General features: G+C 37.6%; 3 protein-coding genes across 3 annotated transcripts in view; all 3 read right to left on the bottom strand.

Moving 5' to 3' along the window:
• Positions 1-8,584, bottom strand: part of aclya (ATP citrate lyase a) — a 27,708-nt gene extending 19,124 nt beyond the window's left edge. Inside the window, exons 1-3 of the mRNA XM_027161063.2 lie at positions 5,354-8,584; positions 1,860-2,037; positions 353-475 (exon numbers count right to left, since the gene is read on the bottom strand). Coding sequence (XP_027016864.2) covers positions 353-475; positions 1,860-2,018 — 282 coding nt within the window. The 5' untranslated portion in view covers positions 2,019-2,037; positions 5,354-8,584. The remainder of the gene's footprint in view (positions 1-352; positions 476-1,859; positions 2,038-5,353) is intronic.
• A 148-nt stretch (positions 8,585-8,732) lies between these two features.
• LOC113652151 (2',3'-cyclic nucleotide 3' phosphodiesterase) lies at positions 8,733-13,871 on the bottom strand. Its single transcript, XM_027161065.2, has 4 exons — positions 13,676-13,871; positions 10,919-11,623; positions 10,703-10,830; positions 8,733-10,329 (listed from the first exon to the last, which is right to left on the bottom strand). The coding sequence occupies exons 2-4, from the start codon at positions 11,607-11,609 to the stop codon at positions 9,850-9,852; spliced, it is 1,299 nt and encodes a 432-aa protein (XP_027016866.2). The 5' UTR covers positions 11,610-11,623; positions 13,676-13,871; the 3' UTR covers positions 8,733-9,849.
• A 2,018-nt stretch (positions 13,872-15,889) lies between these two features.
• odad4 (outer dynein arm docking complex subunit 4) lies at positions 15,890-22,151 on the bottom strand. Its single transcript, XM_027161108.2, has 12 exons — positions 21,999-22,151; positions 21,710-21,841; positions 20,397-20,550; positions 19,665-19,726; positions 19,354-19,462; positions 18,684-18,908; positions 18,315-18,443; positions 18,127-18,205; positions 17,914-18,000; positions 17,636-17,832; positions 17,390-17,490; positions 15,890-16,495 (listed from the first exon to the last, which is right to left on the bottom strand). The coding sequence occupies exons 1-12, from the start codon at positions 22,113-22,115 to the stop codon at positions 16,460-16,462; spliced, it is 1,428 nt and encodes a 475-aa protein (XP_027016909.1). The 5' UTR covers positions 22,116-22,151; the 3' UTR covers positions 15,890-16,459.
• Between the last annotated feature and the right edge of the window lie 216 nt (positions 22,152-22,367).

Below are 22,367 nucleotides of genomic sequence, written 5' to 3'. Positions count from 1 at the left end.
AGAGAGAGAGAGAGAGAGAGCTCAGACTTTGTAGCGGTTTAAAAGGCTCCAGGGACAGGACATCAACAATGAGTGAGTCTTGAATCACAGATATTACAGTGTGAGGAAAAATCTAACAAGGACAAACAAACAAACAAATGCATATAAATGTTTGAATTTTAAGTAAATAAAATATCTTTTAATCCAAAGGGACCTCAATTATTTATTTATTGAATTATTATATTTGATTCTATTAAACTATCTGGACCGATTTCTGTTATATATTATATTAAAATATCTCGATTATATTTTAATATATTATATTAAAATATCTGTTCAGATATCTGTACAGTGAAAACCAATATGTGCTCACCATGGTCTCTTTCATAAGGCGGGGTTTAAGCCATTCTTTGACACCCTGTAAATCAAGGTTGACGCCTACTAATCCCAGCTTCCCTCTGCGCTTGATCAGCTGATCTGGCTTCACAACCAATCTCTGAAAACAGAAAAAAAGAGGTTTGTACATCACATCCTTAAAATAATCTAACAGTAACATAAGAAAAAAAGAATATGCAGTATGGCTGAGGAGCACTGAGGAGGGAACGAGGGATAAAGGAAGGACAAATTGTGGAGGCCAGGAAAGGATGAGTGTCTAGGGTGGACATAAATGGGATTTCCAAATCAATTCATTTTTTCCACTGAGTGGGTGTGTGTGTGTGAGTGTGTGTGTGTGTGTGTGTGTGTGTGTGTGTGTGTGTGTGTGTGTGTGTGTGTGAGAGAGAGAGAGAGAGAGAGAGAGAGAGAGGCATGTATAATATGATTAAACTCTGACCTTCACCATAATGGTGATTAAGAGTGCTTTTAGAGCCAGACTCTTGGGTGATGTCTCAGTGATGCATGAGCTATATCCCTTATTACAATCCATGACCTCATATACTGAATAGTATTTCCTGTATAATAAAAGTGTATCCCTGTTTACACAATACACAACTATAAGGCGTTTTTTTTTTCATTGATAAACAACAACACCGTGCCTGAATGCTAAAATGTTCATGTTCTGGAAAATGATCATTTATTTATACTTATAAATTTTTAACTATACATAAATTCTATGCTAAGAGTTTGCTTACTTAGTGCTTTTCTCTTCAGTGTCCTGATCTTTACCTTCTCTCTAAGGAATATTGATGTACCAGCAGCAATTATGTGGAGCACAAGCCAAAACCTGATAGCTGTATTTCTAAAGCCTGCACAACAGTGTAGATTTGCACACTCCACACATCTGGGTGCTTCAGACTGTTGCTGGATTAAACAACACTACATAAAACTAACTAAGTAACTAACTAACTAACTAACTATCTATCTCTCAGTATCTATCTATCTCTCAGTATCTATCTATCTCTCAGTATCTATCAGTATCTATCTATCTATCTATCTCAGTATCTATCTATCTATCTATCTATCTATCTATCTATCTATCTATCTATCTATCTCAGTATCTATCTATCTATCTCTCAGTATCTATCTATCTATCTCAGTATCTATCTATCTATCTATCTATCTATCTATCTATCTATCTATCTATCTATCTATCTATCTATCTATCTATCTCTCTCTCAGTATCTATCTCAGTATCTATCTATCTATCTCAGTATCTATCTCAGTATCTATCTATCTATCTATCTATCTATCTATCTATCTATCTATCTATCTATCTATCTATCTATCTATCTATCTCAGTATCTATCTATCTATCTATCTATCTCTCAGTATCTATCTATCTATCTCTCAGTATCTATCTATCTATCTATCTATCTATCTATCTATCTATCTATCTATCTCAGTATCTCAGTATCTATCTATCTATTTATTTTTTTGCCCACCTCAGTCAACAGCCATGGATGCTCCTGCACCAGTCGCTCCCAGTCAGTAGTTACGGTGACATTAGCATAGCGGAAGCGGTTCTGCACAACAGCTGTGGTGCAGATGTGCTTGTACAGGAACTCCTTCCCCGTCTGCTCAGAGATGGCCTTCGCTGACATACTGATTAGTTTCAAACGACTGGAAGAAAAAGGATAGAGTAAATAACAATTTTAGGTGCCTATCAAGGTCAGGGATGCTGATCAGTGGCTATGTATTGCAAGTCTGTGATTTTCCTGCTGTAACACACCTACACAGTCTGCTAATGAAAGAATTAGGACTTTCAACTGTTGGTCCTGTTACTTATACTGGCAGAGAATAACATTCACCTCCGAGGTACCTCAAGTCACTACTACACACAAGTGAAGTCCAGGTCCACCCTCAGTGAGAATTTATCCAATAAATATACTCAAACACAGTAAACATAAAGGTTAGGCAGAAAAGGGGTGTGACTGTATGTTCAGCTGATTTAACATGTTCTAAATTTGTCAAGTTTCTAAATTTGTAATTGAGAAATCTGCCTCTAGGTTCTGCCTACATTAAATGGTTACATGAAGAAAATGGTATGAGGAAGAAACAACTAAAGATCATACCGCTTCCTCCATATCCCTTCTATCTGCTCATCTGTTTCTTACCTTCTCTTAAAACAACAAGCTGATGACTAAAAATAGTCTCGATTATAAGGCTAACATGATTAGTGCCAAAGCCCAGCTCTGCAAGAGAACAGTGTGTGTGGAGAAAGACTAGATCGATGCAATCAGAGGAACAGCGGAGGCAGAAGCAGGAGTGATGACTGAGGAACTACCTTTCTGTCAAGCATCTTAAAAATTGCAACAAAAATGTCAAATTGACATCCTCGCTAAATAACGATCCTTGTGCTGTGATGCTTCAACAGAACGAATCAAAAGGTGTCGACTGACTCAAAAATACAACCCTCTCTTCAGTGTTTCTAAAAAAAAAAAAAACAGGAGATGAAGCTTTAGGAAATAATGTGCAACGTGACCGACACGAGTCGAGACGTCACCTCGTCTTAAACGCATGGATACTTGTAATATAAATCATTTATTTGTTTGTTTGTTTTTCTTCTTGTCTAAGGTAAATAAAATATAATAATATTTATGACCAGTTATGGAAAAAATGCTAACTGCACCTTTAATAAAAATCAAAACACATTAGAAAACACCTTGAATTTAACAGAATCCAAAACAGTACAAGACTCAAGTGCTTGAAAAAAAGTATATGCATTAAACTAGAACATAATAATTATTCATTCATGAATCTTAAATGTAAAAAGAAGGCTTCTAACATGTACATTCATATATACCAACACTGTATGAACACTGACATCGCTTAGACAGATATCAGTGCTCAGTGGGAAGTGTGTGACACAAGCAGCCCTGTTTGTGTAGTTTTCCTCTTGGCTTCCCTGAACTCTGTCAATGCCTCCGTTAAAATGAGAATAACAGACTGTCAGGGAGATTCACTGACACTGACCCTTCTCCGACACAAGGAGGAATCTAAACAGCCAAAATCTGACAAAGGAAATAACAAACACAAGCATACATACAGACTAAAAAGCTTTTTACTTCAAAAAGGTCACACACATATTCATATGCAGAAAAGTGTCTCAACGTGTCTGGATCATTTTAATGAGGATAGGAATACGTATTTAGCCATCAGAGCCAAGGAGCTCATTTTACATATAGGTTTTTCATTACACTTCTGCGTCAGTGTCGGCGATTTGAAAGGCTGAAAGGGTTTCTAGGTCTGATTAGCACAATGAAAACAGTTTCACAGCTTCAAAGATCCCAATTTTATACTATGCTCGGTTATTGCCTGTGCAAAAGGGTTTCCTCTTACGATGCTGGCAGGAAAACTGGCTTTACTACATTGCGATTGGGTGTGAGTGTGTATATGTGTGTGTGTGTGTGTGTATATGTGTGTGTGTGTGCATTGTGAGCTCTAATGGACCAGTATCCAATCCAGGGTCTGTTCCCATTTTTCACTCAGTGATACAAAAACCCACCATGACCCTAAGCAGGCTAAATCACTTAGATAAATTAATTTGTGAGGCAATTACTTAATTCCAGAGATACCTATGATATTTCCTGTTTGCATTTTTCCGGTTCAGAAATTTGATGTGTCTTCAACTGTATCTTATTTCCTTAAATGACTCACAACAACTATGAAGTTTCAGTTAGAGATTTAAAGAAGTGCATATTTTCACACCACCTTCTCATCCCTCATTTTTTCCACCAGCACCGCACCTCCTCTTGGGGAATTCACAAAGAATGCAGAGGACTAATAAATTACTATGAACATTATGGTATACACGTTATGGTATACAAGATATGGTATACACTGTATGGTATACACGTTATGGTATACAAGATATGGTATACACTGTATGGTATACACTGTATGGTATATAAATTATGCTATACACATTTTGGTATACACGTTATGGTATACACGTTTTGGTATATGAATAATGGTATACACTTTTTGGTATAGAAAATTATGGTATACACTTTTTGGTATACACATTTTGGTATACAAGTTATGGTATATAAATTATGCTATACACATTTTGGTATACACGTTATGGTATACACGTTATGGTATACACGTTTTGGTATATGAACAATGGTATACACTTTTTGGTATAGAAAATTATGGTATACACTTTTTGGTATACACGTTTTGGTATACAAGTTATGGTATATAAATTATGCTATACACATTTTGGTATACACGTTATGGTATACACGTTATGGTATATACGTTATTGTATACACTTTTTGGTATACACGTTATGGTATATAAATTATGCTATACACATTTTGGTATACACTTTTGGTATATGAATGATGGTATACACTTTTTGGTATAGAAAATTATGGTATACACTTTTTGGTATACATGTTATGGTATACACATTATGGTATATAAATTATGGTATACACATTTTTGGTATACACTTTTTGGTATACACATCTTGGAATACACTTTAATTAGTAAGCAAGGCCAAATAGCTACCAGTATTAATCAGGTATATGACTAGTCTCTAGTTCACTCATATACATAAATAACATATTAATATAAGACAGGACCATAAATGATGAAGAGAGTAGCCTATAAACAGAAAAGAAAGATTCATGGACAGTCTCAAGACACTGGTGTAAAAGGATGTGACAGTTAACACCAGGACATTTATCTTTTGCTTTAAAGAATGACAGACTGGTGGAACATGTTTACAAACACACCCACATCCTGCGCACACAAAGTGAATGAAGCATCAGCAGACTTTTATTTAGAATTTAATTTAAACATCGGAACAGTCCATTTTAATAATGAAATATTTTAAAGAATCAAATAAAAAATAAAAATCTTTTTTTTTCTTTTTCTAATTAAATGCTATGGTATGAAGTAAGGTGAAAAAGGATGTTATACTCACCGTTGTGGGTATGAACAGAAATGTTAGAGCTTCTTAGAACAGATACTGCTTACACAGGTCTTCTACACGAGCTCAGGTTCAGCGCCTCTGTTTTCTTCCCCCCCTCTCCCTCTGACGATGGTCTGGTCCGATGTATCTTCGCTCTGATTGGTCCTCTTCGTCCAACGTGTTTTAGCTCTGGTCCATTTAGCCAACCAATGTTCATTACTCAATAGTGGCTTTGTCATGGCTCTATTCCAAATAAAAAAAATAATAAAAAAACGGGTTATTAAAGTACAGATAAATACAAAACCCGCACCGTATTCAATACAGTTCGGTATTTAATGTAGAAAACGCACTAAAATAGATTAGAGAGACAAGAATTTCGGCTCAGATCATTTGACTCAGCTCATAAATATGAACCGACTCTCAAATCGGCTCCCCAAACGACTAATTTCCATTATTTTCATAATCTAGACAAAATCTTTTGTCGAATGGTTGTGATTATTTGACTACTGTATGTGCTTTATTGAAAGGATCAGATTTTACTTATCATGTTATGTTCACTTAGTACATTAATTGCCTACATCTACAAGAGTTATAATTTAAATGGCTCAAATATGGGTGTCGGTTCAAAGAGTCGACTCGTTTCTGAACGACACAAGTAGGCGACAACGTGGCTCAAGATGCTACTGATTCGAGCGCCCATTGTATATTGTGCATCTTATACATAGGTTTGTTCTTGTTATTTCATAAGTACACCTAAAAGTGTGAACTAGACGCATGTAGAACTTCCCACTAAGCTTTTAACCTCTTAAAGTTGTTCATTTCATATGTCTTTACTATCAGGATTTTATCAGGTGTGTATCATCCATGTAATGTGTAAATGGTGCAGGTTTAAATGCATCAAAGATTCACATAAAACACATGGAAATCTAACCACTTAAAGCACTTTAGGATGTTGGGAAGCATTAGAGAATTCTTTGATTTGATCTCTCTATTTAACATTCAACCCTTGCATCCTTATGAGGACATAAATGAACCAAAAATTAACACCACAGGAAGCTGGTTATCTTGATCTGACATAAGTACATTCAGATTTCAATTATCTGTCAGTGTTCATAAATATTATATAACTTTTGGGCAGCAAATGTTTAATCATTTCAGTGTTTTTGTATTTCTGATAGTCCAACATTTTCACTCTGTTGAACTTACCCACTTACATACAGATTTTTTATTGATGAAAAGTGCTGAACAACCATGGTTTTAACTATTACTCCTTCTGGAGTATGACTATGTAGGGTGGAAGTAATGTGATTTTGAACACAGGCTGAGCTGGTATTCAAGAAGTATTACACCTATGGTGACAATAATTTTTTGGCATGCCATCTAGTGTCATCTATGGCCACTGTCATCCATGCCATCTAATCTTCCAATCATTCTGTTTCACAGAGAGCGACTCCTTTTTTAGGGTTTAGTAATGACCATGAAATCTGTGTTGGAATAATACTGCAACACAGTGTCAGTGTTGAAAGCAATGATTTCCAAAATTGTCTGCAATCATCTCAGCTGTGCCAGAATGATGTAATAAAAATCAATAATGCTTTCCCACTTAAAATGTTTGTCATGTTTCTTGCATGTGAACAGTCATTATGAGGACTAAGAGACATTAACTTTAACATATATTTGTGAGCTGCAAAAACTGAGCAAAATGCTTTAGAAAACTGATATAATTCAGGTTAGGAGTAAAAAAAAAAAGTATGTCCTTTAAGTACTTATTTAAGTAATTAACGATGATCCACGTTGTTACAGTCCTACATTTGTATAGACCCACTTTGTGATAAGGAGGTCAAATGAAAGTCTTGTCCATTAAAGTGAGCAAATCTGGCTCTTTACCTCCAGCATAATTACTTAATGCAGCCTGAGATCTCCAGCCAGGAGACATAACTCAAAGAGCTTTAAAAGAAAATGTTCCGATTGATTGCTGGGGAGCAGCACTGACTGATAAAATACTGAGATTAAACTTTTTAATTGTGGTTTTCATAAGAAGATAAGACATTGTAGTTAAAGGAGCACAATAAACTGGAGGATCATTAATCCTGAATTTACAGATAATAAACATTAAATGCATGCTGAAATACAGTATTGTTATTATTTTTTATTATTATTAATTTAATGTGAGACTGAACAGTGGGCTAAATCTTGTGATAGTCTACCTTGAAACTTTATCTTTCAGAATTTTGAAAATTCTGACAATTTGTAATGCTGAATGCTGTTGTGCTAACAAAAAAGCAAACTACTCCCTGGACCTATTGACCATGATGGACAAACCGCAAGGCAAACACTGTTTGCAAGCAATATTTATTTTTTGAAGAAATGTTGGATTTTTTTTTCATTGTTTGCTTTTGTTAGCTAATAATACTGAATCTGTAATGAGTAGATAGATAGAGGAGTTCTTGTAGCATTTTGTAATAAATCTTGAGCAGTTGGAAATCCTATAGTACACAGATGGGACCTGCCACATTTTGTCTCTTTCTATGGATCTGGATTAGTATTTTGTCCCCAACCTAAATTGCCTCACTAATAAGGTCATTAGTCTACACCTAATGGCAATAACTCTTGGAAGTAACAGTAACTTTGAAAGGTAAAGTCAAGAGTAACTAATTTAAGAAACTGATTAAAAAAAAATGTTATTCATTTAGCCAAAGTCATCTAAGGCCTATTGGCACCATATCAATAAAAAAAAAAAAAAAGTTTAGTCAGCTATTTCTGTGCCTGTCAGCGGGGTTTTCTGAGTTATTCTGAGTCTATTTTAATTTAGATTACTTTATCTGATTTAAAATCACAAGAAGCCATTGTGCTGCAATATGTTTAAACACACAATGCAAATAGAAAGAAAAAGAAAAATACCAAATTGAACCAAATCTGGCAACCTTGTAGTTACCAAAGGGCCCTTTGCTGCTTTAGTACACGTTAGGAATTGTTGCCACCTTGTGGACGGATTGTAAATAACATGTTATGCATTTAGTCAACAGTTAAAATTGCCACTCACTGATGCTTCGTGTCAAATTTCTAATATGTCTAGGACTTATTTTTTTACATAGTGACTTATACAACGTATTTAAAATGTACAGTAGCTTACAGTACAACATTTAAGTTTTTAAAAATGACTGGTCGCTTCCTGTTTTTTGTTGTTGACATTAAGAATCGCTTTCACTCACAGCCTCACATGACCCCACCTAATAAAAAAAAGTAGTGGCCTTGATCACAATAAGATACGATTATTTTGGTGTAACTTTTTGTAACTATCTTTTTACTCCCACTGTTCATGGAAGGCAGCTTGATACAACCCAAAAATGAGGAAGTAAGAGTGATTAATAAAAACGAGCAAACAAGGTTGTCAGAGCCAAGCAAGTTGTTTAATAAGTGTACAAAAAAAAGAATAAGTGCAAAAATACAGCACCTCGATGCGCGAGGCCTACAAAAGCACGGCTTCTGCCTTGTACCACCCCCCTTAGGGACAAAGGCATCAAGGCAGTGGCCAATCACAGTATTCTTAGTGCAGCTTGTCAAAAGTGACAGAAGCTGGAAAGAGCAAAAGTGAGACTAGCTCCAAAGCTAAAGAAAAGGATGATACAAGTTAACACGTGAAGTGGTGGATGGCACATAATCTCATCCGCCATGAAGTGATGATGCTGTCTGAACACGAGTTAGCCAAGACATTCTGTTTCGCTCAAACAGGCAAAACAGCCAACTACACTGAATACAGATAGAAAATTAGTAGTAAAGGAGAAACTGTTAAACAGGTCTGCGACTGTACACGTGAAAGATGTATACGAGTTGGGTCTGACTAAAGCTGGACACAAACATCATGCAATCTGAATGAAATTCACTGATTTTATTACAACTGAAAAGAAAGAGAGAGGAAAAAAGGTCTAACACTACACACACTCACACACACACACCCCACCCCCAAGGCCAACGATCATACAAACTTTGTACCAAACAACCTAACAAATCATTAACTTGGCAACTGATTACAGGCTGTTCTAAATTCAAAAGATGTAAAAGGTGTCGAATCGTTTCAGTCTGCCTAAAAAACAGGAACTCTTACTGCTGCTGTTCATACACAACCCAATAGATCAATGCATTTAGATAAGCAATCAGTTAGTAGAAGTGCAGGGAAGACTGAATGCTGCAGTGCAAAGAGAAACAGGGTTAATGCAGTGAGAGCGAGCACCTAGTGCAGAGTGAAGGACAAGCTACAGCATGGTGACGGTTGACTGTAAGGCAGATTTTAAGGCCTTGGCGTTTGTGCTGCCAAGCGAAAGAAAAAAAAAAAAGGCACCTGCTAAGAGAGGTCGCTTTGGAATGGTAAGGAGGTGTAGTACGTACCAATCGCCCACACCCAGCCCTAAAGCTGAAAAACATTCATACACAATCACACATACACAGAACCATTCTCAGCCCCAGAACACCATCACTCCTTCTCCTCTTCATCAGCTCTCTCCAACTCCTCACAGAATTGAGCACTTTGGCTTCTTCTTTTTTTCCCCACCATCCTTCTTTCCTGGTTCAGTGGGATGATGCTTTTCATCAGAGAAGCTCGAGAATGTGGCGTCGCATGTGACTGGCTCCCTCAGAACCAGATACCAGCGACCCTGGCCCAGGTACGAGAGTGTGCCCAGCTCAAGCTCCTCCACTGTGGCTGCTTTCTCCTCTCCTTGCTGGAGGATCAGGATCTCCAGCAGGTCAATACCGGTTTGAACAGCCTCCACACCTGCTGCACAGCCTAGGGACACGTGAGCACGGCTACCCACTGGGAGAGCCTCTACGCCGGGGAGGTCGTCTGGAGGAATCCCCACTTTATCAGCTCCCGTGGGCCACAGCAACACCTGCTCAGTGGTCAGTGCCACACGGGCACCGAATATACGAGGAGTCACTATGAGACCAACAACAGATAGCTCTGTTGCTTTGCCATAGGAATCTTTAACCACCTACATGGGACAAAATAATAAATATCAGTTATGAGAGTCAAATCTATCTATATTTATGTCAAATAAAAAACAATGCTGCGTTCAGTTTTACAAATTCGTTTAAACAGTAGGAACAAATTTGCTGAAAAGTTTGTACCGAAGGTATGATGGTTACTGGGTCATAAAACTTTAAAGGAAATAGCAAATCTGGTTTCACTATTCAAATAAATATACAAATATTTCTAATTTGCATACGGAAAGAATTTCAACCGAAGAGGCTAAAAACCTAGACACATGCGCTTATCTACGTCTGGGAGACTAAAAACACTAATCGTTAGAGATGTTCACATTATTCTAACACTGTTTCTCCAAGAAACTCCAGAGAATGACCAACCTGCAGTTCAGTATATTCTTTTGCACCCTCAACCTTTCCATAGTCACAGAACATAGTAGTGCAGTGGAGTGGTGTATGGATCTGGAAGTACTGCTCCAGATCCACCTCCTTCTCTGCATCCCCAGTAACTTAAAAAAAAAGAAAAGAATAAGAAGGGTTTTAAAAGACAAGCATCCAAAACAATGCTTTAGTGACATACAGACACTTTCTACTCACAATCACTGCTATGTTTCTTGAAGGCCTCCAGAGTGTCCAGCGTCTTCAGGAACTCCATCGTGGAACACTTTATCTTCTCTTCTACATCAGAGTTCAAGAACCAGCCATAGAACAAGGGGAGCGCTGGTTCTTTAGGTTTTGCCTCCACCTCTTTTGGGGACACGGCTTGAACTGCTTGAGCCTCTGAGGGTTTTTCTGGCTCTGCCTCGGCCGGTTTGGCTTCTGCTTTCTCTGCCTCTTTTACCGGTTCGGTTGGTGCAGCAGGCTCTGCTTTCCCATCTTCTTCTGGTTCTGCCTTTTGTTCAGTTTCTTCTTTCTTTTCTGGCTTTGCTGGCTCTGTTATTTGTTGCTCCACCACTTCAATCTCTGCCTTTTTCTCAACCTCAGCTGGTTCCTCAGCAGATTTTTGGACCTCGACAGCTTTCTCTGCTACTTCCTCCTTTTCAGGCTCTGTGGCTGTCTCAGGAGATGCATTCTCTTTGGCAGACTCCACTTCAGGTGTTTGTTCTGAGGACTCTATCTCTGGTTTCAAATCTTGCACTGCTGGCTTCTCTGGCTCAGGAGGGTCCTGAGCTGAAGGAGTTTCATTCACCTCCTCAGATTGAGGCTGCTCAGGAGTGGGCAATTCTGTCTCTGCCACATGGGTCTGCGCAACAGCCTCTGGCACTTCCTGATTCTGATCAGCTTCCATTCCACAACAGTAGCCTGTCCGAGAGGAAAAAAAGCAAACACAAGATAGCGATCAGTCCCACAGTATGTCAGCTTCACAGATGAAACCGAGTCCAGCGTTTGAGCCGTGTTGTGTCATGTCTGAACAAAATGCCTGAAAGGCTTGGAGATGAGATAGTTCATGCTCCACAGGTAACAAAATATACCATAAGCCTGTTTTCAGTTTCCACCCATATAATTAAACTGCTGAATTCATAACAGTTTTGTGGAAGTTAATCTAGACTATTTAAATTTGCTGTTCTCCAAAATAGTATCAGATTTAAAAAAAATAAAAAATAAAAAAGCATCCAAGCGGCCAAACAAGCCACCATCCTAAGATTAACAGAGTTGAGCAACAGTCAGTATGCAAGACTAGATGTATTACAGTTCTCAGTGGAAGTGAGAAACCTTGCAAAGAAGCCCATGAAGCGACACACACATATATATATATAAATAAAATTTATTTTAAAATATATTTTAAAATTTATCTATTTCATTTTCCAGTTTTATCCGGTCTGCTTCCCCAATTCACGAATCTTAAAGTTAATCCATTTTGGATCTTCCACCTACTTCATTCAGGCCACAGCAGAATAACACCTAGGTCACAGAGTCCAGCAATTTCCCCTGATTCCCAAAAGACTTTCTAGTGAAATATGAGGATTCTTAACCAATTACTGCTGGATGCTGTCTGCGCTTACCCTGATGTCTTTCTCCCCGATGCCCCCACACCCCTGTCCATATCTCCATCTGTACCTTGTTCCCTCCCGGCACTCATCCACATGTGACCCAACCCCCCTTCCCTTTACCCTGAAAAATAGCCTTTATTAGAACCGTCCAGCTGCTTTTATCTATTCAGCTCTGATTAGACACGCTGGCCGTTAGTCAGGATTGCACAAGCACTGCTGTTCTTGTGGCACTGAAACATGAAGGACATCAGCTGACACATGTTCCTGTTATTGAGCACACAGCAAACTTCAGCAGTTTGGGCACAGCATTTTTTTCCCCCTTAGTCAGGAAATGTGGCTTCAATAAACTCAACCACATTAGATGAGCCTGCTTTAACCCATTAAAAATACCGCACTACTGTAATCCATGGAAAGTCTGCATGCAGTGAAAAGTCAAACAAAAAAGGACCATAAATGAGTTGGGATGTTAGTACGGGGACTAAATGTAGAGCACGGTGGAGCTACAATCTGCATGAACTTGTGTTAAAGCGTGAGACATGAACACCTGTATATTTATAAAAAATAAAAAATAAAAAATAAAAAAAGGTTTGGGCTGCTCCTTTGTGCACGCGCCCCAACCCTACAATCAAAAGGACAATGACAGCTGCAGTGCACTTGTTTTTAGGCCCCCTATGTAGTGCGGCAGGACGCGGATTGGGACATAACCACGCCATCTGATTCCGCTCGAGACAAAGAAATAAAAAAAAAAAGACGCCTTTTTTATTTAACGTCCCGGAGACACCAAGAAACAAAAAAAAAAAGACCCCAACGTCGAATAACGGAAAAAGTGCCTGAATTTCAGCCAGTACGATTGTAAATGTGTGTGATTACAGGCTTTTCTAGGATAAAACTACAGCTATTTTAAGAAGACGGAAGAGAGAAAATATTGGCACCTGGCAGTGTTTCAATTAAGCTTCACCAACAAAGAAGGTTATGATCAGAGAAAGCAGCAAAATAAATTAAATAAATAAATAAATAAAGAGAGAGAGAGAGAGAGAGAGAGAGATCTAGAGGAAATTGTAGAGAGATCTGGGGAGTGGCTGATGGAGACACAAAAATGCTGCGTGTCACAAAACACACGCCAAATCGACACGCTGCCAGACCGAGGGGACAGCCCTAAGGGGCATCCATGTGCCCAATACAAAAGAAAGAAAAAAAACCACCAAACATTCCTTTTAGCTATAGTTACACACACACACACACACAAAGAAAAAGAGAGAGAGAGAGAGAGAGAGAGAGAGAGAGAGAGAGAGAGAGAGAGAGAGCGACGCACACGTGCACTAAATATAAGCCAAAAAGACAGAAATCCCCAGCCCACTCTTACCTGTGTGTATATATGTATATATAATATATATAATCTGTCTGGAGCGCCGAAATAATCAGCAGCAGCTTTTCCGCGTTTCTCTCAATCCTGTGCTGAAACGCCCCGCCTGCCTGCCTGAGGAGCGTTAGGAGGAAACACAGCAGTAAGTCGCAATCTTCTGCTGCTGCTTCTTCTTCTTCTTCTTCTTGAACACGCTATCGCACACAACGCGGGAGCGCGGGCGTGGGCGTGGGGGCGGGCTCAGGCGCGGGCACGACAGAAGTATAGTGCAGCGTTCACATGCACTCTAAAGTGACCGTGAATACGAGTTACGACCACACGAGCCACTTCTCAAGGAGACTCGGATATTTCTTTCTGATGCAATGAGTTTTAAAGTTAGAACATTGGATGGAAAAGAAGAAAGAAAAAAAACACCATTTGGCTTATAGCTTATTTGCCCTATACAACTGAACTTTTTCCTGTCAGAAAGGTTTCCAAATGATAATGAAGCATTTTAGTTCAACAGATTTGGCTTAATATCTACTATACTAATACTTCTACCAATAATAATAATAATAATAATAATAATAATAATAATAATAATAATAATAATAATAATATAATTATACTTATAATGATGATTATATTGATGATAATAATAATAATAATAATAATAATAATAATGATGATGATGATGATGATGATGATAATAATAATAATAATAATAATAATAATAATAATAATAATAATAATAATATCCTGTTAAGGGTCATGATGGATCAGGAGCCTGCCTCAAGAACACTGACACATATCACCATCACATATCACCATAATTTAATAAAAAAAATATTTACTTAGATTGCACTTTAACATACCTTACTTTAGAGGAGCTATAGAGAAATCTAGGATCATACATTAGTCATCAATCCGCAATTTACATTTTGGTTTGACGAAATAAATTAATACATGACTCGGCAACAGGAATTGTGGTGGAGCGTTTGAATGCAGCACAGTAGGATGGGACACTCCCACTTAAAATAGACCACGCCCATTCTTTTGAAGATATCGCTTGTGGCCACGCCCACATGACTGAAACACGTCTTCTCTCAGAGCTCAGGCTGGAATGTGTTTGTTGATTCCGTTATTTTTCTTCTTTCCAGTATTTTTAATAAAAATTTATTTACACTGATTCGGAAGTATGAAAATAGTATGATGAATCCACTCCTGCATACGTGTGTAAACTTTATAACACCGGAAATGCGAAATGGAGATGTGTCCTTGCACGTTTAGCCGGAGAGTGGGTGGGTTTAGGCTGTTGGACCGCATAATTGCAGAGAAAAAAGTGTTTTATAAATGATTTCATATATGAGATTTTAAAAAATGATGTATAAACTCAGCAGTCAGGTTTTCTCCTGAGTTTCTTACAATCAATACATGCATCTTTCTAAAAGAAGCACGTTAAAATTCACCACACCCACAAGAAGAAAAGGTCAGTTCACTACCCCTTTTCAGGGAGATGTGTAAGATGCTATTTTGTACAAAGGGAAAGATCTTGACCTTTACCAGGATCTCATCTTCCTCAAACCTTAAAGCATGTGAAATGACCAGATTCAAGGAAGACACAGCCAACATCAAATGTGTTAAGTGTAAAGCAATGCTCCAGTGTTTCCTAATCTGTAGCATCCATGTGATTACTACAGATGAGTACTTGAATTTGGACATCCTGTACAGAGAAATGAATAAAAAAAGAGAAAATCTAAAATTATTTTTAAATTCAATTCAAATGCTACATCTTACAACCTATAAACTAACCCTTTAAAGCAGCTTTGAAGAACCGTTGAAGATTGCTTTTGTACAGATTTCATAGATATAGATTGTGCTGAGATTATTCTAAAAGCAGTACTGAGTTTGTAACACTTGAATAAAACTGGAACAGCAAAGGAGGGTTAACCAGCAGGTAAATGGGGAGGGAAAGTTGCCTTTTTGCCTTCTAGTCCAGAAACACTCCTGTGGTACAGGCCTGAATATTTTAAGTGATGGCCAAACAAATTTCTGGAACATAAATGACACCTCTTGACACACCTCGTTAACTCCACCTCTCATTTGTTTATTTCTTTAAGAAATGATGACATGCCAGTTGCCTCTTTTCCTCGTATACATAATGAAAGAGGACATGTGACTATGACACCACTTATAGAAATGAACAGGAGGAGGGAGGGGAGACAAAAAATAAAATTCAGTAAATTGATTTTATTATTACTTTACTTTCATTTTTATCATCTTGTATGATCTGACACAAAATAAGTACTACCCCTAGGTTCAGTGAGAGAGGCAGACTCAGGGTTTAACAGACTTCTTATGGACGAATATAGACAAGCTGAAACCGTCTCATTAGGTTGCATAACTCTCACAAATAGACGGATCCTTACGATTTTGTGGTTACACAATCGTCCCTCACAAGTCTAGATATTGCAACACGCGAGAATAAAATTTGCTTACATCACTCATTAACCACATCAGAAATTCTAAGTTAAATTGAAGTCTAACTTAATCACAGGCATTTTCTAAAATAATTGTGCAATTGTTTCCATGTCGACTCGTACCTTATTAGTCATGAATATATCTTAGAGTAGATGTTCCTTAACGTTTACACTTTTAAAAACTGACAAGTACAGTCACAATCAGAGAATATGATTACAGATTACAAAAGAAGTACAATCAGAGAATATGACTCATTAGTTTAAATATTTTCCTTGTCAATGAAGCATCTTTCAAAAGGGGAATGCCAACCGAATCAGCCTGCTCTCACTGGGCCACTTGCTGTCTTGTCTCTTGAAGAGCCTGCCGGGAGAGACGATATGAGAAATGAAACAAGAGCACTGGGTTGGAACAGATGCATGTCAGAAATCCGAGTCAGAGGAGAAAACGTGAATACATCAAGAAAAAAAAACACCAATAGACATTATTCAGTCAAATTATACACAAACATTTTTGTACAACTACAGTTTCATGTGGTTTATTGCTAAAACCTGAATCTTTATAAAACTGCTCACTCTCAGATGGTAATAAAGTCTTAAAAGTTAAATATGTTAATCCTGTTGGTATTAAAGAAAGCATGGTTATGTGGTTTGCTGCAAGTCATTAATAAAACTGATAAAGAAATTGTCCTTTTCCAATAATTACATCAATATTGTTCCAGTAAAACAAAGTCTAATAAAACTAAATGTAAAATATGAATATGTTTCAAAAATGCTATAATACAATGTGTTTAAAAACCCTTGACAGTGTATATGATTGCAGGGTTCAAGAACAAAAATGGAAAACATTTATCCTCAAGAACATTTTATTCTGTCATTAACAGAAAAAGTTCACCGTCAGATAAGCTCAGTTCTCCTTAATGCTATTTGTTTTCACTGAAAAGTCTAACACTGAAAATATACACAGACCACCGATTAACAAAATAATACATAAAAAGTTATTATTTTCTGTATACATTATTTTGGTAGTAGAATTTGTCTGATTTTGTGTAGAAGAAATCCACAGTTGAGTTTTGGTGTTTCATAATGTTTTTTTTAAAAGAACTATGAAATAGCTGTGTTAGAGATAAAATGATCAGTAATTGAGAATGAAGCTCATACGAATTTATCTGATTGCAATGATAGAAAACACCGGGAGTAAAACAAGAGGAAATCCACAGCATGAGCAATGGAGGAAAGGAGGAATGTCTGTGTTTACCTTCTGGATGGCAACTCTGGCACTGTCGTCCTGCAGCAGTTTAGCCTGGTCCAGTGCTTTCTCAAAGTGTACTACACTGGACTTATAGTTACCCAGTTTCACTAAACAACAGGAAGAATATATTTACACAAATATTCCTTTTATCATCATTACACTTTTGTCCTATTTCTGATCTACGCATACAACATTTATTTCCATTATTACATTCTAACTCATAATGTTTAATGCAACGAGTAATGGACTCACACTCGGCCTGTGCCACTAACACGCTGGCATTGAGCTGCCATTTCTCATCACCAATGTCATTCGCAGCACTGAGTGAGTGGATGCCATAGTCCTTGGCCTTGGTAAATCGCTTCAGTTCCAGATAACAGCGGCCAATCTCATGGAACAGCCAGGCCCTCTCCAGCCCACCTTGTACCAAAGGGATCTTTTCTTCCCAGCTAGACACACGCCAACACAATTAAACAAAGAAACAATAGTAACCTGCCTGAGTGTACATAACCTAACATAACTATACTTACAATTTTATGGCTTGATGAAATTTGCCAATGCGTGCAAACACTCGGCCAATGTTGTCCAGAGCCCTGGATTTACTGTCCATCAATTTACTTAAAAAATAAACAAAACAAAACATTAATTAAATGTGTGGAATTCTTCGTCATGATATACAGTAAGTAAAAACTTGCCTACATGCCCAACATAATTTAATCCTCTGAGGCAACCTGATGACTCACCCTTGCTGAGCAAGCTCCAGATCTTTAAAGTGGTTCTCCAGGGCTTTGTCCATGTTTCCCAGATCCATCAGTGCATTACCTGATGATAGAGGAGAGAAACAGTGCCTCTAGTTTCTGCCAGACCTTTGTTGGAAAACATATTAGTGTATGTAAAATAAAAATCTGTAACAAGAATAAATGTTACTGACCAATGTAGCTGTATAGGTTTCCCAGCACTTCTGCCTTATTGGGCAGAGTTTTGTCAGAACAGCCTTGCACCGTCTTCAGCATCTCTCGGGCCTTCTTTAGACTCTTCTCTGTGTTACCTGAAGTCAGGTCTACAAAACAAAATTGTTAAGAACAAGATGCTGAACCCAAACTCACAATGGCACCATGGCTCCCTAACCCTAACCCTAGCCCTGGTGTTTAATTATGTGTGGCATAATTTCAATTTTATCAGCTCATGGCATGATCATGATAAATGTCCTCCACTTGCCTTGACTTACTTCTACTTGACAGATGCTCATCGGGCACTAAAGATCTTTTATGTACTTCACAATCCTAGCCCAATATATCACCTGAGTCTAACTCCTCCAGGTTTTTGAGGACATAAAACGTGGGGTCAGAGGGAGGACGGTTCCGCCTGCGATTCCACTGCTGCTGTTGGAGCTTCCGATCGTACTCGCGGGCATAGATAGGTTTCTGCTGCCGCCAAAACTCAGTGCGTGTGTCCAGATATGAGATGCAGCTCGTGATTACATCCTGTAGCCTCTCGCCAGTACGTGTCTTACCTTTAATTAGATCTGAAAGAAGAAAAGATATTTAATAAAGACAGAAACACAACAAATATGTTAATAATATAACTTCAAAATGATTGTCACCCATACTTTGGGGGATTGCGGGTGGTGTTAAAGACACTTGTAGAAAGTCTTAGACTGCTTACATACACATTTCAAGATACTTTATATTTATGGATTTGTGACTGTGGGTGCTGTCCTTAATCCAGACAACAGGTGTTAATGTTAATAAGGTTTAAACCTTCATTTAAACAAAGAAAGACAAAAGCAAATGAATAAAATAAATAAAACTGATTTACTATGGCACAGTGATCAGGTTTGTTTGTGTGCAGTTTAGCTAACAATACTGGGTTTTTGACTGTAGCACCCTGAAGGACTTTGGTAGTGATTTCATGAAGAAGAATTTGATACAAGATCTTTGCACATCTGCAAACAAATTATAAACACACACCTTCATCTCTGAGCAGCTTTTCCAGATATTCTATGTCAGTGTACAACTCTCCTAGGAGTTGTTTAGCTGTTCTCTCACTCTTGGCTGTCTTTGGTCTTGCCTTTTTGCGCTGCCAGTCAAAACACACACATAGATTAGGACAAATGAACAGGGTTTTATATGTAGAAACCATGTAATGTGTACAGATTTCTGTGGAATTTCATTGTAGTTGTAGTTGCTATTTCTGTGGTGAGTAAGTAGATAAATATAGCTGCATTTCTTTGTTGCAAGTCCGTGCCTGTTGGAGAGTCAGCAGGTAAACATGGACATACCTCATCTACTTTATGGAAGAAAGACAGATCACCCTTAATTTCCAGCTTTACAGATGAAGGACCTAAAAAAATTAGAAGATTTATTCCAGTTTATTACATCAAAATCTTAACAAAGCCTTTACACATTTGTACCACATAAAGTATATTTGCTTATAAAAATCTATTGCATACAAGCAAAAAGGTTGAAAGCAATTTACATTAATTACTTCAGTTGTTCAGCTCTAAAAGCTAAAAATACAGGAGAGTGAAATGATTGATATGATAACATACAAATGCAAGAGGTTTTTCATAGACTGAGGTGAAACATTTGGAAAGGATTTGGTGCTATATAATTGGAGTAAGCGCCATTGCTGTGATTATCAAAATACAAGTAATTCTGTTTGCTTGTTGCAATTATGGTGGATTTGTTCATTTATATAGTCTCAATATTGTCATTGGAAATGCACATGATTTCTGAAAACAGACAGATCCAAAGTTCTCATGTAGATTTAAAACACTGCGTGTTATTATATGTGAGTAGTTTGGTGCTTTTACATAAATGAAAATGTCTGATGAATAAGTCATGGTGCTTAAATTTAGGCTTGTTAATGAGGTTTCTAATGATTAACAACAGCAGATTATGATGTTTTAATCAAACAGAATAAACAGATTTATGTATACTATAAACTTATATACCAAGTATTCAGTTCTATATATTCAAACCCTCATCTCTGTAGTTCATAAAGCACTCACTTCCCACAGAGTTGTTGATAGCTTCCTCAGCTTTCTGTATACCAAGTCTGAACTCCTGCAGCTCTGGTCGTAGTTTGTGGCCTCGATGGTAGAAGACCAGTGCAAACTCAAAGTCCCCCATGGTGTACAGAGCCTCTGCCTTTTGATACAATCCCTGAAGAGAAAAAAAAAATCTTAGAACTGTTAATTGGGATAAACTTGTGTCATAATAGTCAGTTACTTTCATTTTACATTACTGCTGTTTTTATAGTTTATTTGTTTCAATCGCACAAACAAATTTGATGAGAACGAAACCAGGCAGCCAGGAGAAAACCCACAGGAACATCAGGAGAACATGGTAAACTTGCACAATAACCCACATGGACAATAACCCAAGGTCAGGAGCTCAAACTACAAGGCAGTAATACTACCAACTGTACCACTATGGTACCACTTTTAGGATACCACCCTAAAGAAATATTAAAAAGCAATTCAAGAATCAAGTTAACACAAATCCATACATTATGACGAGAAAGATCTGTCATTTGTGTAAGACAAAAGAAATAAAAGGTGGTTATAATGCAAGTCAGTTTTGTTTGCTACCGCATTTTCTTTTACAGCACCCTGCAATGTGCAGCAATCACCCTGCAATCATCCAGCCTCCTGAATACATCAGGTTTCCTTATGATAATCATGTCTCCCTAACGACACAGCATAGGGAGCAATGTGGTGTTGTGTGAGAGTCAATGACACTTAAAATTATAAATGAAAAAGTGCAGATCTCAGTCAAATTACTTCCTCTTCGATCTCAGAAATCTTTTTTTTCCCACCATTTAGTCATTATTTCATATTCTTACCTATTTGTGAGCTTTAACTTTTATGGACCTTTATATACACACACACACACACACACGAGGTGCCATCTATATACCAGTCCGAAGAATCACATATATATATATAAATTGTGTGTGTGTGTGTGTGTGTGTATATATATATATATATACACACACACACACACACACACATGTGTGTGTATATATATATATATATATATATATAAATTAATTAATGGTTCTTTGGACTGGCACCTCACATGGGTCACTGTGCTTCGCTCTCCAGTTGTTTTAGTGTTTTGTTAGCTTTTTTTGTTTGTTTATCAGACACGATCAGATTTACCAGGGATGAACTGCTGTAATTTTTTCTTCTCATCTTCTTTATGACACAAATAAATTCCTTGTATGCATGCACACTTGACAATAAAGCGCTTTCTGATTCAGATCCAGGAATAAATATGGTTGCCACTGAACGCTGCCAAACGAATAAGAAAAACCCACCTTGAAAAAGCTTTTGTCATCTTTAAGAGAAGCTTCTGCGTCCTTTAGAGCATTTTCAGCCTCCCCTAATTTCACAAAACACCTCGATCTGGCAACCAAACAGTTCCTATCTCCCGGTTGTAATAGCAGAGCCTGACATACAAGCGCACACCAATTAGACACCTCATATCGTAAAAGGTACTTTAAAGCAAAAAACACTTACATTTTAAAGCAAATCATTTTATTAGTGCTTGGTTTGATTCAAACACTTAAAACTGTTGAATTTTTGTAACTTTCACACAGGTCTTACCGTCGAATAACTTTCAATAGCTTTGTTATATTCTCCTTTATGAAACAGCTGGTCGGCTCTGGCCATGTAGGTGGAAAACGTACTTTTCGGACCTTGTTCTCCCTCGTTGTCAGACATTTTATTTTTTAAATTAATTTAGTTATTAACACGAAGCTCAGTTAGTGGCAAACTGCTAGCTTAGGTAAACAGAAGCAGGTCCTCGCGCAGGCAGGACGGTCCTGTGTCCGGTATCCAAGCAACCGATTAACAGAAACGCCGACGCATTGCGCCGCTTTACGTTAACTAGCGCTTAGAGAAGACACGTGGTTTAATAAAACATGCAGGATGTTTAAAATAGCGAAATTTAAAAAACAAAACACCAACATGTAC

Source organism: Tachysurus fulvidraco, chromosome 15 (genome assembly GCF_022655615.1).
Source record: "Tachysurus fulvidraco isolate hzauxx_2018 chromosome 15, HZAU_PFXX_2.0, whole genome shotgun sequence".
Lineage (NCBI taxonomy): Eukaryota > Metazoa > Chordata > Actinopteri > Siluriformes > Bagridae > Tachysurus > Tachysurus fulvidraco.
The sequence above is the reverse complement of the archived record's forward strand: the minus strand, read 5'-3'. Positions and strand labels throughout refer to the sequence as shown.

What these genes read in the sequence shown, in the direction of transcription:
- LOC113652151 (XM_027161065.2), bottom strand. Translation starts at nt 11,609, where the DNA reads ATGGAAGCTGATCAGAATCAGGAAGTGCCAGAGGCTGTTGCGCAGACC. An exon ending in CAAGAAACATAGCAGTGATT is followed by an intron (nt 10,831 to 10,918) that starts GTGAGTAGAAAG and finishes TTTTTTTTTAAG; the next exon opens with TTACTGGGGATGCAGAGAAG. An exon ending in AAGAATATACTGAACTGCAG is followed by an intron (nt 10,330 to 10,702) that starts GTTGGTCATTCT and finishes TGTCCCATGTAG; the next exon opens with GTGGTTAAAGATTCCTATGG.
- odad4 (XM_027161108.2), bottom strand. Translation starts at nt 22,115, where the DNA reads ATGTCTGACAACGAGGGAGAACAAGGTCCGAAAAGTACGTTTTCCACC. An exon ending in TCTTCCATAAAGTAGATGAG is followed by an intron (nt 19,463 to 19,664) that starts GTATGTCCATGT and finishes TTTGACTGGCAG; the next exon opens with CGCAAAAAGGCAAGACCAAA. An exon ending in CCAGAGTTGCCATCCAGAAG is followed by an intron (nt 16,496 to 17,389) that starts GTAAACACAGAC and finishes CTCTCCCGGCAG; the next exon opens with GCTCTTCAAGAGACAAGACA.